The following is a 19,776-nucleotide window of genomic DNA, read 5'->3' as shown; positions in this document are numbered from 1 at the left end:
AACCCCCTTTCAGGTAGTTGAAAGCAGCTATCAAATCCCCCCTCATTCTTCTCTTCTGCAGGCTAAACAATCCCAGCTCCCTCAGCCTCTCCTCGTAAGTCATGTGTTCCAGTCCCCTAATCATTTTTGTTGCCCTCCGCTGGACGTTTTCCGATTTTTCCACATTGTTCTTGTAGTGTGGGGCCCAAAACTGGACACAGTACTCCAGATGAGGCCTCACCAATGTCGAATAGAGGGGAATGATCACCTCCCTCGATCTGCTGGCAACGCCCCTACTTATACATCCCAAAATGCCATTGGCCTTCTTGGCAACAAGGGCACACTGCTGACTCATATCCAGCTTCTCGTCCATGGGGCCGGATGCGCTGCATCCGAGAGTGCTAAAGGAGTTGGCGGATGTGATTGCAGAGCCATTGGCCATTGTCTTTGAAAACTCATGGCGATCATGGGAAGTCCCAGACAAATGGAAAATGGCTAATGTAGTGCCCATCTTTAAAAAAGGGAAGGAGGAGGATCCTGGGAACTACAGGCCAGTCAGCCTCGCCTCAGTCCCTGGAAAAATCATGGAGCAGGTCCTCAAGGAATCAATTCTGAAGCACTTAGAGGAGAGGAAAGTGATCAGGAACAGTCAGCATGGATTCACCAAGGGCAAGTCATGCCTGACTAATCTAATTGCCTTCTATGACGAGATAACTGGCCTGTGGATGAGGGGAAAGCAGTGGACGTGTTGTTCCTTGACTTTAGCAAAGCTTTTGACACGGTCTCCCACAGTATTCTTGCCAGCAAGTTAAAGTAGTATGGGCTGGATGAATGGACTATAAGGTGGATAGAAAGTTGGCTAATTTGTCGGGCTCAACAGGTAGTGATCAATGGCTCCATGTCTAGTTGGCAGCCAGTATCAAGTGGAGTGCCCCAAGGGTTGGTCCTCGGGCCGGTTTTTTCAATAACTTCATAAATGATCTGGAGGATGGTGTGGATTGCACCCTCAGCAGGTTTGCAGATGACACTAAACTGGGAGGAGAGGTAGATACGCTTGAGGGTAGGGATAGGATACAGAGGGCCCTAGACAAAGAAATCTGATGAGGTTCAACAAGGACAAGTGCAGAGTCCTGCACTTAGGACGGAAGAATCCCATGCACCGCTACAGACTAGGGACCGAATGGCTAGGCAGCAGTTCTGCAGAAAAGGGGACCTAGGGGTTACAGTGGATGAGAAGCTGGATATGAGTCAGCAGTGTGCCCTTGTTGCCAAGAAGGCCAATGGCATTTTGGGATGTATAAGTAGGGGCGTTGCCAGCAGATCGAGGGAGGTGATCATTCCCCTCTATTAGACATTGGTGAGGCCTCATCTGGAGTACTGTGTCCAGTTTTGGGCCCCACACTACAAGAACGATGTGGAAAAATCAGAAAACGTCCAGCGGAGGGCAACAAAAATGATTAGGGGACTGGAACACATGACTTACGAGGAGAGGCTGAGGGAACTGGGATTGTTTAGTCTGCAGAAGAGAAGAATGAGGGGGTATTTAATAGCTGCTTTCAGCTACCTGAAAGGTGGATCCAAAGAGGATGGATCTAGACTGTTCTCAGTGGTAGCAGATGACAGAACAAGGAGCAATGGTCTCAAGTTGCAGTGGGGGAGGTTTAGGTTGGATATTAGGAAAAACTTTTTCACTAGGAGGGTGGTGAAGTACTGGAATGGGTTACCTAGGGAGGTGGTGGAATCTCCTTCTTTTTTGGTTTTTAAGGTCAGGCTTGACAAAGCCCTGGCTGGGATGATTTAGTTGGGGATTGGTCCTGCTTTGAGCAGGGGATTGGACTAGATGACCTCCTGAGGTCCCTTCCAACCCTGATATTCTATGATCTGAAAGTTCTGCAGCCCCTGCTCGTTATTCCAGACCTGCGTAATGATGCGATCCCACCAGTCAGTGCTTGTTTCCTGAACCCAGAAGCAACAGTCCACTGTGTGCAGCTGCTCCATTAATGCCAAAAGTAATCTGGTGGTGTTTCTTTCCATGGCGCACAGCAGGTCAGGCACCTCTGGTTCCTGTTCAGATTGGGTGCTTATGATATGCCGCATGACCAGCGGTGATGTGGTCATAACAGTGACCACAACAGTAGAGAGCAGTGCAGGCTCTGGGCACACAGTAAGCAGGGGTCATTGAAAAATGCCACGAAAAACAGTCAGAACCTGGGAGGGGATAGCTGTATGGTTTGAGCATTGGCCTGCTAAGCCCAGGGTTGTGAGTTCAATCCTTGAGGGGGCCATTTAGGGATCTGGGGCAAAAATTGGGGATTGGTCCTGCTTTGAGCAGGGGTTTGGGCTAGATGACCTCCTGAGATCCCTTCCAACCTTGCTATTCTGTGATTCTATGAACCTCATGGAATGATGGGACAGGGAAAAATGAGTCATGGGACATAAAGCCCGCACCCATGATGCACTGCGATCCACTCCACCATTCCACAGTTCCTAGCTGCAGAAGGTGGCAAGTAGGATAGTTACCCACAGAGCACTCCTCTCACTGTGGATGCTAAAGCTGTGGATGTGCCCCACCAACAAAAGGAACCTTGTGTGAACATCCAAAAGCAATGTAATTATACCATTTTTTGATCATTGGTGTAACTTGCATCAAAAAAACTCTAGTGTAGACAAGGCCTAAATGAGGGTGTTACAGATTTTGTGGCAAAGAAAAATAAGGGAGCACAGGGATTTTCATTACAACTCCCTATTAAAACTAAATAGCTATGATTTTAGAACATTTTTTTCTTCCCGTTTGCTATACAACTAAACATCTTCCTTGCAATTCTTTTGCAAAGCAGAAATTGTGTATGCTTTGCCTACTTCAAGCTTGAAGTTTAAAATTGTTTTGATATTCAAACCAAATCGTAACTTCCTCCAACCAAATTAAATTAAATTAAAACCAAATCGTAACTTCCACCTCACTTTTGAGATTAACTTTCTGTACCTTTTCCTAGCTCAAAGGTTATTTTTCTCTTTAATTGAGGAAAATCCATCCAGCTATTTTGGTGCCCATGCACAAACCCCATATGCACCAAAACGGTTGTAAGCTGCAGCATAGTCTTTTTGGGTATCGGAGTTGAAAACCTTTGGAGATGAGCAAAACTAAAGTTCCACACCTAACTTTTTCTTATGCTGGTAGGGCATTCTGCGTGAGGGTCCTGGGATCTTGGAACTTGCTCCCTCCACTTTGTCTGAAATATTCTGAACTTGATGTCCTTCTGTGCATGCCACAAAAGCCATTCGGGTTTTGAAGATATGGACCCAGAGGCATTAGGGGATGGAAAGGAACATTTCTGTTCCTTTCCATTTGCTGGCCAACTGAGCCCTATTGGTCTACACTTTTAGATCAACCGCTGAATGCCATAGTTAAGTTGACCATACTTCCATTGTGATGCGGCGAGGTTGACGGAAGAATTCTTCTATCAACCTAGCTGCTGCCGCTCAGGGAGGCAGATTACCAGCATTGACAGAAAGACCCCTTCTGCCGATATAGGAAGCGTCTACGTAACTGTGCCACTGTAACGCCCAGAGTGTAGATCTGCCCTGAATTAATTTGTTACTGTTTGTTTGAATGCTGCAAGTAGGCTGAGTTTATGGTATCAATGGGATTTTTTTAATACTGCTGGATGGTCATTATGCTGTTGTAAATAATTGGCAGGGTGCCTCAAGCTTTGTGTATGGGCATTTTGTTATTTAGACTTAAAATAAATTCTTGACTTTTATTTATTAAAGTTCAGTGTCTTGGAACAATGTTTTCTTGTCCATGTTTGTAAAGTGCTTTGAGAGTCTTGAATGAAGGATGTTATAGAAATGTAAAGTTATATTAATTTCATGCGGGCTTAAAGATGGAGTCATATTTCTATGATTCTGATTAGGACAAACATTTTGAATTTGGAGCCTCTACTACAAAAGAGTTCTGAATTAAAAAGGAAAGAGCATAGCTGTTCCGGTGTTCATGTGATGTAAAATTCATAGCTTTAAAAATTGGTAGAGCTTTTTAACAGCATCATTCGGATCAAAATAGCTTGTGCTTCTTTCTTCCCCCATCTTAGAAGTTCTAAAATAAATCAGCTATATACTGTGTCTCTCTTTAGCCTACAAGAAAAGGAAATCCTGAATTGTATTCTTTATCAAGTAGTACTTCTCCTTAATCTCTTCTCTCATTACAAAATCCTTAATGAGGCAATAAAGAGCTCAAAGAAAGAGAACAGAAATGATTACAGAAGGGCAAATTTAGTAATTAAGAGCAGCCTAATTTATGGACTGAATGATAAAGCCTATTTCTTATATTTGGAGCCTCAGGTTCCCACGCAAAATAGTCTCTCAATGGGACATGTTAAAACTCATGTGAAAGCAAGAGTTGCAGTATAAAAACCCCAATGAGTCTCTGGTTGTTGGTTTTTTTTAGAAAATTAACTGAGATGGTTTTGCACCATGTTTTGCTTTGCCTTTTGTGGTGGTGTTTTTCCTTTTGTTTTGTTTTGTTTTTTTAAACATTCATTTTCTCTTGGCACACCAATACACCAACATGCTGCATACTGGCTAGCTCCCATGTGCTGTTTTGGAATTTCAGTTCTGAGTTGTATTATTTGAAGTTTACAGTCTGGCCTTTCATGACTATGCCTGGTAACTCAGGCCATTTATTGTAAGATGGTATAGCCAGCTAGAATTTCTGAGGAATATTAGATACCTGCAATTGAATGAAAATGGCTAGTTCACCTCTTTGGGTTTTTTTAAAACAGGAAATATTCATATGTTTTCAAATGTGACACCAGACACCCACTATTATCAGCGACGACACCGAAATGAGAGAGCCTGGATGCAGGACAAAGAGGAGGACGAGAACAGGCCTCAGGTACCGTGGGAGGAAGCTGTTAGCGTTAAATATTGATCATGGCTACAGTGGGTGCACTTCAAGATCATATTGGTTTCAGCAATGTTCCCTATACAGTAGAACCTCAGAGTTACAAACACCAGACTTATGAACTGACCTGTCAACCACACACCTCTTTTGGAACCAGAAATATGTAATCAGGCAGCAGCAGAAACAAAACAAATACAGTACGCTACTGTGTTAAATGTAAACTACCCAAAAAAATAAAGGGAAAGTTTAAAAAAAAAAGATTTGACAATGTGAGCAAACTGTGTCTGTACTTGTTTCATTTAAATTAAGATGGTTAAAAGCAGCATATTTCTTCTGCATAGTGAAGTTTCAAAGCTGTATTAAGTCAATGTTCAGTTATAAACTTTTGAAAGAACAGCCGTAATGTTTTGTTCAGAGTTATGAACATTTCAGAGTTACAAACAACCCATTCTGGAGGTGTTCGTAACTCTGAGGTTCTACAGTTCTTAAAATGGGGAATGTCTCTAGAACCAGTAATATTTTTACAATCGGAAAGGACTTTTTATGTGGGACCACTGTACTTGTCTCTTTATTTGCTACTTCCAACATGTATCTTATTGCGGGAGGGCTCAGAAAAGAGCTACAGTCTTTCATCAGTTGAAATGGATCAGTAGTGGCTGAAAATCATTACCATCCAATGTCAGTTGTGTAGCCTAATGGAAAATACATTTGTGGTGTGGACAGACAAGTGTTCATATCACATGCAGTTGCAGTGAGCATTCTTGTTGGTAATCTTGATACAGACACCAAGGACTGAATAGCTACAGACTGCTTTCTGCTCTTCCCCATAAGGGCTAAAGTTGAGGCAGGTGGGCAAGACAATGTAAAAAGAAACTTATGCTGTTACTGTCCGGGCGGTTTGTTTTATGGAGTAACAGAAGACTTTTGTCCCTAGAGCCAACACTGTTTCACTTGCACTAAATTCACTTACTTTGAAAAACCTATTCAAACAAATAAAAGAAAATACACGTATATAATTCCAAACTACACTATGTATTGTTTATTAACCTGTAACATTCTTAAGAGTTTCAGAGTGGTAGCTGTGTTAGTCTGTATCAGGAAAAACAACCAGAAGTTCTTGTGGCACCTTAGAGACTAACAAACTTATTTGGGCATAAGCTTTCGTGGGCTAAAACCCACTTCATCAGATGCATGGAGTGGAAAATACAGTAGACTGGTATAAATACACAGCACATGAAATGATGGGAGTTGCCTTACCCAGTGGGGAGTCAGTGCTAATGAGCCAATTCAGTTAAGGTGGAAGTGGGCTATTCTCAACTGTTGAAGGGTGAATACCAAGGGAGGGGGGGAAAATCACTTTTTGTAGTGCTAATGAGGCCAGTGTAATCAAGGTGGTCCATTTCAAACAGTTGACAAGAAGGTGTGAGTATCAGAAGGGGGAAATTAGTTTTTGTAGTGACCCATCCACTCCCAGCCTTTATTCAGGCCTAATTTGATGGTGTCCAGTTTGCAAATTAATTCTAGTTCTGCAGTTTCTCGTTGGAGTCTGTTTTTGAATTTTTTTTGTTGAAGAATTGCCACTTTTAAGTCTGTTATTGAGTGTCCGGGGAGACTCAAGTGTTCTCCTACTGATATTTGAATGTTACAATTCTTGATGTCTGATTTGTGTCGATTTATTCTTTTGCGTAGAGACATTCTCTGGTTCATAGAATCATAGAATATCAGGGTTGGAAGGGACCCCTGAAGGTCATCTAGTCCAACCCCCTGCTCAAAGCAGGACCAATTCCCAGTTAAATCATCCCAGCCAGGGCTTTGTCAAGCCTGACCTTAAAAACCTCTAAGGAAGGAGATTCTACCACCTCCCTAGGTAACGCATTCCAGTGTTTCACCACCCTCTTAGTGAAAAAGTTTTTCCTAATATCCAATCTAAACCTCCCCCACTGCAACTTGAGACCATTACTCCTCGTTCTGTCATCTGCTACCATTGAGAACAGTCTAGAGCCATCCTCTTTGGAACCCCCTTTCAGGTAGTTGAAAGCAGCTATCAAATCCCCCCTCATTCTTCTCTTCTGCAGACTAAACAATCCCAGCTCCCTCAGCCTCTCCTCATAACTCATGTGTTCCAGTCCCCTAATCATTTTTGTTGCCCTTCGCTGGACTCTCTCCAATTTATCCACATCCTTCTTGAAGTGCGGTGCCCAAAACTGGACACAGTACTCCAGATGAGGCCTCACCAATGTCGAATAGAGGGGAACGATCACGTCCCTCGATCTGCTCGCTATGCCCCTACTTATACATCCCAAAATGCCATTGGCCTTCTTGGCAACAAGGGCACGCTGCTGACTCATATCCAGCTTCTCGTCCACTGTAACCCCTAGGTCCCCTTTTCTGCAGAACTGCTGCCTAGCCATTCTTCCATCCTAAGTGCAGGACCCTGCACTTATCCTTATTGAACCTCATCAGATTTCTTTTGGCCCAATCCTCCAATTTGTCTAGGTCCTTCTGTATCCTATCCCTCCCCTCCAGCGTATCTACCACTCCTCCCAGTTTAGTATCATCTGCAAATTTGCTGAGAGTGCAATCCACACCATCCTCCAGATCATTTATGAAGATATTGAACAAAACCGGCCCCAGGACCGACCCTTGGGGCACTCCACTTGATACCGGCTGCCAACTAGACATGGAGCCATTGATCACTACCCGTTGAGCCCGACAATCTAGCCAGCTTTCTACCCACCTTATAGTGCATTCATCCAGCCCATACTTCCTTAACTTGCTGACAAGAATACTGTGAGAGACCGTGTCAAAAGCTTTGCTAAAGTCAAGAAACAATACATCCACTGCTTTCCCTTCATCCACAGAACCAGTAATCTCATCATAAAAGGCGATTAGATTAGTCAGGCATGACCTTCCCTTGGTGAATCCATGCTGGCTGTTCCTGATCACCTTCCTCTCATGCAAGTGCTTCAGGATTGATTCTTTGAGGACCTGCTCCATGATTTGGCCAATGTACATGGCAGAGGGGCATTGCTGGCACATAATGGCATATATCACATTGGTACATGTGCAGGTGAACGAGCCCCTGATGGTGTGGCTGATGTGGTTAGGTCCTATGATGGTTTCCCTTGAATAGATATGCGGACAGAGTTGGCAATGGGGTTTGTTGCAGGGATTGGTTCCTGGGTTAGTGTTTTTGTTTTGTGGTATGTAGTTGCTGGGACTGGGAGTGGATAGGTCACTACAAAAACTAATTTCCCTCTGCTGATACTCGCACCTTCTTGTCACCTGTTTGAAATGGGCCACCTTGATTGCATTGGCCTCATTAGCACTACAAAAGTGATTTTCCCTCCCTAGGTATTCACCCCTTCTTGCCAACTGTTGAGAATAGGCCACTTCCACCTTAATTGAATTGGCTCGTTAGCACTGACCCCCCCCCTCCCCTCCCCCCCCCCCCCCCCCCGGCAAGGCAACTCCCATCTTCTATATGTGGTGTATTTATACCTGCTTATTCTTAAAAGTTTCAGTCATTGGGTAGAAAATAAATCTTAAGTATTTTATGGGATTTGAGAAAAAAAATTGTAAATTTTAGAAACTACAGGGAACCTGTAGATGTAAACTGTATCCAAGCAGGGTGTTCCTGGAACTGCATTGCCGCCTGGCAGCACAGTGTGCACATACTTTATGAGGGAAAAGATATTTGACTTATAAATGGAATTGTGCATTAAAGAAACTTTGCAAAAATTTGATTTGGAGAAAACTTATTTATTTGAAATTTAAGTTATTAAAGTGTTTTTCTAATAAAGGTAATTCTGAAATTTAACTAGTTTGAAATGTAAATGTCACACTTCTTCTGTAAACTCAAGTGTAGTCTCTGTTCTTGTTGTCTGTTTAACATCTGATACGTTCTCTATCTAGAGACAGCATTGCATCCTGCCTTTTATGAGCTAGTAGGTCTTATTCCCATCTCTAACTTTTATCATCCACTCACTATGGTTGTCCATTTCAGAATACGTACTCTGCATTTATTCAGTTGCTGCCGGTTTTGGTGATCATAGTTGTGTCAGTTATAACTCAGCTGATGGCCACTAATCCACCGTACAGCCTGTTCTACAAATCGTAAGTCCAATTTTTAAAAAACTGTTTATCTGATCTAGGTTATTTGGGGTGGGGAGGTAGAGGGATGTTGGACTTAATAAAGAATTCACCAACTTTTCCTATCCGCTCTCTGCAGAAAGCATTATCATTTTGGAATTAAGGGACTAGGGCTATTTCAATTTTTATTGGTTGGTTTTCCTAGGCACTACCATAATACAAAACCATCAAGGAGCAGGGCCCCATTGTGACAGGCTATGCCCCAGAGAGCTCACCATCTGGTTTAAAACACTTTCATAGAGTGGGCTAGTAGCATTAGCACCTTCTAAGCCAACAGGAGCTGGAGCATTACAGAGCAACCTGGTTAGCCCTGGAAGGAGTGGGGAATGCCTAGCATTGTTCTAATCAGGGCTTGGGGAAAACCCACTTGCCTGTTCATCCAGCGCAAGCAGAAATGCTGTCCAAGAGAGCAGGCCAATTCGGGATGGAGAGCTGGTGGGGGATTTTCCCTTGTGGGAGAGTAGAGCCACCCAAGTACCGCTAGTTGTTTTTTTTGGGGAAAGGAGCCGTAGCTAGGTGGAGCTGTAAGGCATGAGACCTGTGTCCTCAGGATGGCAGCAGCAAAGGAACCTGCAAAAGTTCTGGAGTTGCGAAGGTATTGTTGATTTGAATGGTAGGATGTGCATGGTTGATTTATACACCAGTGTAAATTTGATATCCATGGGCTTGGGTTTGTGGACTGCAGGTGTTTTTCAGTTGGATGAATAGGTGTCAGGGAAACATTGCAGACCCTCCTTTCAATCCAAAGCAGTTCTCTCATGCCAGTACTGGAATAGTATTAGCTTGGTGTTCAATCCTTGCTGGCTCAAAAGGCTTATCATGACTGTGGAGGAATATTTAAGGGGAATTGGAACAAGTAGGTGGGAAAGAAACCAGCAGTACTGAACGCTTAGCCCACGGGGGCTCTGCTTTGTTAATCAGGAATAAATTGAGTTTGAGGGTTTAGGCATTTGCCTCCTTGCAGTTTTGTCATTTAAAAAGCAAATAGCTGTTTTGCAACAAAATTCCCCCCTCCTTTTGGGGCATTGTCACACGTCTCCTCCTTCACTGGGGCCTTCCCAATGCTGAGAGTTGTTGGTTAGGTGACAAACTGGAGCATGTGTGAGAGGAGGGGCATAGTCACAAAGCATTCACTTCGGATGAAATCCAGTGTTTGAAAGGTCTGGGTTTGCTCCCTTTAAAGAACGGGGGTCATTTCAGATTTCGGGGGGGCAACTTCTTGCAGGAGTCTAGGGGCTGCTTTGGCCCCTGGCAGCTGTTGGATGTTTTGAAGGATAAAAGGTAAAAATCAGTCTGTTTCATTTGTTGTGGTTATTTCCTATATTGTTAATAATAATTTATATAGGCTTTCTACAACAAAATTATCAACACAGGACAAACAGGAAACTTTTAAAGCTAAGCAATCTGCACCTAGGACCCACTGCCAAATAAAACCTAACTTTCAAGCTTATAAAGCAGCAAAGTTCAGACCATACAGGCTACAAATACAGTAAAATATTATTGATTCCAGATAGCAGTGCAGTCACACAGCAGTCTACTCCTACAGCTGCTTGCCAGATATCTCTGCAATGACTATGCAGGATCACCCATCTTCAGTTTTTAAAACATAAAAGCATGAAATTTAGTGCTCACACCATACTTTTTAAAACCTTCTTTTCATCCCAATACCTTCCTGGCTTAGTGCAAGGCTCCAACAACAACAACGACAACAAAAAACAAACGTCTTAAGCCCTTGACATAAAACATATTGTGCTTTCATTTGAAAAATGTGACAGAAAAACTTGAACTTCAGTTGCTGTTTGACAAGATAACAAAAGTGAAGATCTAATGATAAAATAACTGGGGGTGGAGGAAAGAAAAAAACGTGAGGCTGTGCATTTGCATTGCCATCCATTTCTTGGCAAGCTCCAAGTGAGGGGCCAGCAGTCTGGCGTTCGTCACAAAAGGGAACACATATTGATTAAAGCACGTTTTAGGGGCTAGTGAGGTAGGAGTACGAATCCAGTCACTGCACTGCTGGAACAGAGGCAGTGGTGAGATTGAGGGACTCCTTCAGAGAGAGATCACAAGAACATCACATGAATACGTGAATCCTGTGCCACAAGGCGACTGTCAGGCTTCTTGTGGGTTGTATCTGCTCCCACCTCCTTAGCAGAGACAGCTTTCCCCGTCAGCTCAGCAGGAACAGGCAGGATAAGGTTTCACCACCCCTCCTGTTGTGGGCGGCTTGCTACCTATCCTGCTGCCTGTGGGGTGGAGTTTCCAGACTTTTCAGTGAACTTCTGGGGGTTTTGCTGCCTGCCTTTCCCAGCACTTGCTCCCTTGTACCCCTTCAACGGGACAGATGCCTGGCAGACAGGCTGTTCAGCATGCAGGAAGGTACCCACCCCACAGGCTTTGCCAGCAGCAGATGGCTCTTGCTCCAAGATACTGGCAAGCCCGATGGTTGGGAGCCCAGGCGGATGAGCTTTAGTCCTTAGTCTCTCCCCAGTGCAATGCAGAAGGACAATGATGCCAAGGAGGAGCTGCTGTGGGAGAGCTTTGCTTTCTGCCTCTGCCTGCCCTCAGCTACATGCTTCCTTTATCTTCAGCTGGGGCTGAGGCGCTTCATGGGGGAAGGAGGAAATTGCCCCTCCTAAATGGCACCCCTATTGGGGGTAGAGTAATTGGAACTCGCTGAGGTTGGACTCGCATTCTGTCCTTTTCCATGGGGCATTTGTTTTTCAAGCTGCCCCAAAATTCTTATCACTGTTACTACAAGATGTCAGCCTGCATGTCTGGCAGACAGCAAGAGACTCCCCCACTGAGTCTTTTGAGTTGTGTCAATCCCAAGTGAAACCCCCCTGGCTGCTCCCAGAATAGGCAGTCCTTCCTGTTGCCTCCGTGCCCTTTGATCCAAGAGAGTCACACTTCAGTCCTGCACATATGCTCTGCCTCTAAACCTTATCTTTAGGAATTAAACTCTACAAACTTCATTGTTCTTAATGCAGAGAATAAAAACCCCAGACCTTAAGAGAGGAAGGAAAGAGGGTTTTTAATAAACCAAGAAGGAAGGGACAAACTGAACTGTGGAAGGAGGGAGAGGCATGTCAGATGGAGTGTGACCCTCCCTTCTTGGCTGCTTTCTCCTCATCCAGGGCAACAATTCTAAAGATGCAAAGAGAGGAGCCAAGGAGATTAGAAAGAAGAATATGGTTTAAACCAGCGGAGGAGACAGAGAGGCTAGCTCCACACAGCTCTCCTGACTGCAGGGCAGTTTCAAAACATTTGAAGAAAGTGGAACCAGGATCACCCCTTATTCAGAATTCCACATTCTATAATTTGCCCTGGGGTACCTAAAATGTGAGGCAGTGGAAATCTACGTGGAATGGGCTATATGACTACAGTCATATTGCACCCTAAGATATTTGGCCCTGTGCCCTAAATGCACCCTGAAGACTGCTGTCCTTTCAAGTTTGTCCAGTCATTTCCCACTGATGTTGACAGGAGGCTGCTGGAAAGTGCAGGCAAACAAACAAAGTTGTGTTTGGGCCTTTTTGTCTTGGAAGTGACTTGACCAAGTTACCAAGAACTCCCCAGAAAAATGCAGTCTCATTAATGCATACTGTACTTGAGTTTGGGCAGTGTCAGTTCTGAGGTTGCTCCTTTTAGATTCCATTTTTCATGTTAAATCTCTTTAGATAGTGTGTCTTCATTGTGTTTTTCTAGCCAGTCACGTTTCATCAGCTATATTAGGAAGGTGTAAGGTTGATTATGGAGCAGGGAGAAGTGTAATTTCTTTAGTGAATGATTGAGGGCGCTGTAGTTCTGCAATAGCTGCTGTGAAGAAGTTACAAGGATTTCCTGCTGGGAATATTGGAATGAACGAGCACTTCTCTCTCCTTGCCTTTTTTTAACATTCCTTGATATTTCTGAACACATTTGTCTCTATGCTTTTTTCACAGGTCCATAGGCCATACCATTCCTAGAGAAACACAAAACCTGCAGGTGCCTTATTATGTTGATAAAAACTTCGAAAATAGTTATAAAGGAGCAGAACTTCAAGAGCTAGAGAAAACCGTTGAAAAGGATTATATAGACTATATCCAGACCAGCTGCTGGAAGGAGAAACAACAAAGTAAGTAATCTTTGGTGTTTATAAGTGTATAGGTACACATCACATAAAAGCCAGAGCGTGGCTTTGCTTGAGCAGGTATTTCTATTATAAGCCCTAGCTTATGGAAATATATAACTTCCTAAACCATTGGTTCTCAACTTGCGGCCCAATCAGAACAGAGCTGTGGCCCATGTGACATCCTCAGGGCCATACAGGTAGTATATATATGGTGTGGATGCGGCCCACATAACACGTAGAGAGCTGCATATGCTACCCACGGTGGTAAATGTTTAGAACAGTGGTTCTCAGCCTAAATTACCCTTGCACTGTTTTTTGTCACACCTGCTCTCTTTTGTCACCTGGTGAATTTGTTGTTGAAAGCTTGACACAGTTCTCTTTGGCTGATTTTAAGAGATGAGTCTGAAGTGTTTTTCACCAGTGGACTTTTTTTTTTTTTCAGGTGCTTTCTTTTACACTTGAATAACTCAGGATAGCAATGTTTTAAACATGAAATCCACCACATTTATTCATCCAATCTTTGACAGATTCAGAAAATTTTTGAAAATGGCATTCACATACCATGTTACTTTGTATCACATTTTAAAAAGAGAGAGGCAGAAAGCATGTGCTTATTTGAATGTGCCACCTCTATTTGAGTCTGAGGTCATGTTTTTTACCATAGTCAAGCATTTATTTTACTTTAAGAAAATGCAATGCAAAAAGTGACAATCCAATAAAATGTTGAGACTTTAAAATGCACAAAAAAGTTAGGAAATTCAAAATTATTATTCTCACATCAACCTTAACTTGGTTACATGGCACATATATATTAAGGCATAAACTTTAACACCATATAGTACTGATATCTGAATTGATGTGCATAGAACAAAGATGCAGTCCTTGTCCCTTTCTTACATTTTAACAAAATATACACACACAAGGGGACCAAGTTATATGTGGAATCACAAGTTTGAATTTCCATAATTGAAATAACTAGACAAAGTGCATAGTATACTGAAAAAAAGAGAGAAACATTTATCATCATAAGTGTTTTAGTAATAGTAAGTTAAACCACTTTCACATAGAAGTTTTTCTTTTTAAGTTAATAGTATCCCTATAAATGTCAACCTGAATATGTTTTAACAAACTTTTTGCTTTTGATTGATCTCCTATTATGTCCAGCAATCAGGTCAATATGGCACAAACATTGTAGAGCACATGCCTTGTCCAAACAATATTTGCTGTATCAACAAAGAGGCAACAATAATGTTGCCAACTCTGGTAATCTTCTCACAAGTTTCATAATATTTGGTGTTTTAAAAAGCCCCAGCTCCTGGATTCAGGTGATTTATGTGAGACTCTCAGCTTTCCTTAAAAAACAAACAAAAACCTAGCCATTTTGACTGCAGAGAAAATCTTGAAGGCCCAAAAACCAGAAATCAAGTTAAAAGAACCCAAGAGGCATGTAAGTTTGTTTTTTGTTTTTGTTTCTCAAATATCATGATTTTTAAGCTGCTACTCATGATTTTGAGAGGCCCAACTCATGATTTTTGGGTACTTGTGGACACAATACCAGCCTGTAGATACAACATGGCTGTCTATGAACTTGAATACAATGATAATGGAGTCTCATGTCAATGTCTACGTACAAGGATTCAGCAAACACTGTAGGTGAACACGTATATGTGAGGCAGACCAATACAGGAACCACAAACATGGTTACATATGAGACACACAGGATTATCCAATACCATTGCTTTTATTCCTTGCTTAGTGCTATTCTTGTTTTTCACATAAGGTGTTAATGGGCCTTGCTTCAAAGCATATAACAGCGACATGACAAATCTGCTGCCACCTTGCTCTGTTGTGGGCTCTTCCTTCCCAGTTGCTCAGGTCAACCTGATATGCTTTCAGCTTTGACTTCAGTGTGTCTTTATATAATTTATACTGACCACCAGGAGAACAGATGTCTTGCTTTATCTGACCCTAAAACAGAGGTTCTCAAACTGTGGTCTGCGGACCACCAGTGGTCCACAAGCTCCATTCAGGTGGTCCTCAGATAGTTCCCTCTAAGGTGCGCGCCTGGGCAGTCGCGCATGAGAAAATGAAGGCCCACCCACCTAATTAGTGGAGCTGCGCAGGCGTGGCTCCACTAATTAGGTGCCTGGACCCTGAGAAGATGCACATGTAAGGTGAGGTGGTGGCCTTGAGGGAAATAGGGGTAAGGGGCAGTGGTGAGAAAGAAGTTGAGGGGTGAGAAGAAGAGGTGTGGGGAATTTGGGACATGCAGGGCTGCGTCGGCCAGAGAAAGAGGCAATTTTCCCCAGCTCCAGGGCTGCGGCTGCTGGGGAGAGACCCCCTCTCCTTCCCAGCCCCAGCTCGGGGGCTGCTGCAGTGGGGGAGAGAGGGCACATCTATTGCATTAGAAAGGTAAGACTACTGATATTAACATATGAGTTGTGTGCTTTAATTTGTAGAACAAATTGGTACAAACAACATTTGAAAAGATCATTAAGTGGTCCGCCGAGACCCTCAGCAATTTTCAAGTGGTCTGCGAAAAAAAAAGTTTGATTACCCCTGCCCTAAAATATGGCCTTGGGTATTCTCAAGTTGGACATACGAATGAGATGCCCAGATTAAGGCAGCTGAGTTTTTATGAGCGTGCTTTGAATGCCAGACATCCAACAACAATTAAAGATTTCAATATTGGGAATCCTGTCCAACCACTTGATCCTGCGAATAGACCAAAGACAGCATGTATGGAACTGAACAAGTGACCTAATGTGGCAGCACTATATTGTCATGTCCCTCAATCATATAGAAGCATTGTAAGCATGACTGCTTGATAGACTTTTAGCTTTGTGTTTATTTTGACATTCCTATTGTTCTATAGGTGGTGTGACAGCATTCCAAATGCAGTGCTGGCCTTGGTTATACAGTGGGTAATTTCATTATCAAATGTGGCATTCTGTGAAATCATACACCTAAGGTAGCAAAACTTCTCCATGGACTTGAGAGGAGCATTGTTGATCCTAACAATTGGGTAGACCTCCACATGTCCCAGAACAAATTGGTATGGTATGTCAGTTTTCTTTAGGCTGATGGTGAAATCAAAATGATTGCATGAGCAAAGTGATCAGATATAAGTTGAATGTTGTCAACCGAGGGAGCATCAGCAATTAAAAGGTCTTTAAAAAGTAAATCTGCCACTTTTGTGTGAGCACAGAAGCATTGCAGGTTGAACAACTTCCCATCTGCATGGAACTGGATAAATACTCCTGTCAATGTCATGAAATGCATCCATAAGCATAGCCAAAAAAGAATGGAAAAGAATATGGGCACCAGCATGCAACCTTCTTTGGTGGCATTGGTGAGCAGAAAGGGGTCCGATATCATATTTTCAATATGACCTGTTCAAGAATTTTCCCAGCAACAGAGTAGGGAAATGCCACAGTCATCATCACAATTTGCCCTATCATTTTTATGTTTATAGAGGTAGGTAGATGAGGTTGGCAGCCTTGAGAGTCTGTGGCACCAACTCTTGCTCCCAGATAATATGGAAGAGCCATTTGAGGTGCTTTGCATAGTGATAGCCACCCTGTTGGAATGTCATCTGGTCCAGGTGCTTTCCCTTGTGACATCTCCTGTGGCTGTGGTGGTCTCATGTAAAGTGGGGGTTATTGCTAGTTTTTTCTTTTAAGAAGCATTGTGTAAGAGCATTAATTACTTCCTAAGAAATGTTGGGAAGGGTGATTAAGAAGCAAACTGAAATATTCTGTCCATCACTCAAGAATTTTTTTTTTTTTCCGACTAAGGGTGAATTGCAGTGCAGTTTGCATACAGGGCTTATCTTGTTGCACATGGTGCCATATATAACGTGAACACCAGCAAAAAAAGCTTTTGGTGTCTTTGCAGTCTGCTACCAGTTGTAACTCTGCAGTTTTATTTTCTCATCACTGTTTTTGTTATTTGCCGAATTCTGGTCTGAACCATTGTTTTTGTTTGGTGGTATGCAGCTTTTCTAGCTGCTGAATCCTTGTCCTCTATGTAGGCTTGATGGGTAGCATGCAGTGAGTTCAAGAGCTGACATACTTTGGGGTCCTTCTCAACAAATCAGTCCTGATATTTCCTTTTAATGAAGCAGAGAACTTTAGCAGCCATGTTATATATTGTGTCCCCAGAATGTTTCCAGACTGCCTCAATGTCCACTGAGGCTTCTGTAACTGAGGGAAATGCTCCCATGAGTTTCTGTTGGAATTCAGACTGTTTGTCACGGTTTTCCAGGCTTGAAATACTGATATTCTTCGCTGGCTTGAGTTGCTATCAGTGTTGCTGAGAACACTACAGAGGAACATTTGACTTCTCATGAGTCTATGGGCTGACTAGAAGTCGGCGCCTCTCATGATGCAAGTGAGCCTGACATGGCAGAGATTTCTTCACCATATAGTAACATAATCATGTGCCAGTGTTTTGAACAAGGATGCATTCAGGTCATATACTTGTGGGCCTGTTGAAACGTTGTTGGTGATGATTAGGTTGTATTCAGTGCATTTGGAAAGTAGTAGCAAACCATTAGGTCGTCATGGAGTTGGCAATGCGAACTCTCTACATTCCCCATGATTCATAGTTTTGGGCCATTTTAATGACAGGCATGATTGGAACCATCAGTTTATTATTCTGTGGGACCAAACTGACAACGTTATCAAGGGTTTGATAGAAGTCCTCCGTATCCTCATCTGGGTAGATCATTGTTTGGTGCCTATACACTGATGACAGTAGCATGACTGTTAGCAAGCCAGTGCAAAGGAGCATAAATGTGTCATTAACACCCTCCAGCAGTGACTCAAATCTGCAGGCAATCAAAGTCTGGATGGCAAATCCCACCCAGTGCATCGGCATTCATCCTCAGATTTGCCAATCCAGTAAAAAGTGTAACTAGCGCTCGCTGGTGAGTTGCAGCTAGAAGAAGTAAGTCTTGTCTCATTGAGCCCAGCAACATCTGTATTGTACTGCACCAATACTTTGCCAAATACAGTGGTCCTATGCTCAGGTCCATCACCTCTGTTGAGGAGCATGTGAATATTCCAAGTTGCAAACGTTGTTTGTCTTCCTTATATTTTGACTGCAGAAAAGCTGGGTGACCAGTCATGTGGGACACTAACAGGTTTGGGTGGAGCAAGCATTTTTTAGGGTCCTTTCTCCATCCCACTCCCCCTTTGAAACGAGCAGCACTGTTCCTAGATAGGGCTGCTCTGACACTTGAGAAGGATACAAACGTGGCATCCAGCTATGACTAATGGCCATCATTCCCATTCAACCTGTGTGCAGGATTGTGACTAAGGACTTCCAACAGCATCCTCTGCCTGTCCCTGTTGCCATGCCCCCTCACTACAGGTCTTGGATTAAGAGATTGCAGAGTCACTATTGCCTTGTTGAATCACCTGCACTGTGATTGGGTTCTAGAGGGAAAGGTGTGTGCAGTTCCCGTCCCACTCTCCTGTCCATGCAAGCCATGTGCTGTTCTGGTACAGAAATTGCAACGAGTAAGCGCAACAAACATGGATGCAGGTTTACATTTTGAGTTCTTTCTCCTAGTGAATGTCCTTGGCCCCTTGTGAGTCTTCCACCTTTCCAGAGTTACTTTTGGAAGGGCAATCACATGTCTCTCTAGGTTGCTATTGGCTGTTGGCTTATTTGATGGTGGCCTACCATTTCCTGGTCCACTATTGACTTTAGGCATCTATGGCATTTGATAAGGCATTGCAAATTATTTCAGTTGTATACTTGAATACAGGTTTGGGTCTTTTCCTTTTACATAAAAAGATTTGATAAAATGACTTGGTGCTGGTGAAATGTGCCAGATGAAGAGCCCTGTGCTGAAGACCGAAAGCCCTGTGCACAGAATGGGCTACACCAGAGGTTGTGGCAGTGCAAGCTTCCACAGTCTGCTCCAGTCTTGTGCTTCGGGGTAGGGGAACACGTCAGTCTGCATGCACCTTTCAGTCCTTTGTCTCAGTTGAATCTATATTGAGTCCCTAGCTGTGTCCAATCCTGTCTGTCTGTCTGTCTCTGGACAGGAAATGGTACTTTTGGTTTCACAGCATAGGGTGGAAGAAATGTCTAGTTTAGTCTGCTTAGCTTGTGCTGATGATCCTGGGATTATCATTTCTCATACTCTTAAGATTTAGAGCCATTGCACCATGCAATTTCTTGTTTAACCAGCACCCTGAGACCTTCAAGTTTTTAAACGAAGAAGAACAGTATCTTCCTTACGTGAACATTCTTCTTCAGCGAATAATTGTTTTATAGAATTTGTGCTGTCAAATACTTCAGTTGGCTTCAGGATACTTACATTAAGCACATAGCTGATCTCCTTCATGTAGTTCTACAAAGGTCTCCAGAGCCAAGGAATGCAAAGCTGGAAATGGTTGCAATCACTTTGGAGGCCAGGAGTAGAATTCAAAATGACCATCACAAATTAGAGAAGTGGTTTGAAATCAACAAGATGAAATTTAATAAAGACAAATGCAAAGTACTAAGCTTATGAAGGAAAAATCAAAGGCATAGCTACAAAATGGTGAATAACTAGCTGGTGGCAGTATGGATTAGAAGGATTTGGAGGTTATAGTGAATTGAATATGAATCA

The 19,776-nt window shown here is 43.0% G+C and overlaps 1 protein-coding gene across 1 annotated transcript in view; it reads left to right on the top strand.

The window, feature by feature from the left end:
- Positions 1-19,776, top strand: part of DNAJC18 (DnaJ heat shock protein family (Hsp40) member C18) — a 46,440-nt gene that overhangs the window by 17,645 nt on the left and 9,019 nt on the right. Inside the window, exons 5-7 of the mRNA XM_073356025.2 lie at positions 4,761-4,873; positions 8,889-8,998; positions 12,979-13,151. Of these exons, the coding sequence (XP_073212126.1) occupies positions 4,761-4,873; positions 8,889-8,998; positions 12,979-13,151 (396 nt within the window). The remainder of the gene's footprint in view (positions 1-4,760; positions 4,874-8,888; positions 8,999-12,978; positions 13,152-19,776) is intronic.

Source organism: Lepidochelys kempii, chromosome 8 (genome assembly GCF_965140285.1).
Source record: "Lepidochelys kempii isolate rLepKem1 chromosome 8, rLepKem1.hap1, whole genome shotgun sequence".
Lineage (NCBI taxonomy): Eukaryota > Metazoa > Chordata > Testudines > Cheloniidae > Lepidochelys > Lepidochelys kempii.
The sequence above is the reverse complement of the archived record's forward strand: the minus strand, read 5'-3'. Positions and strand labels throughout refer to the sequence as shown.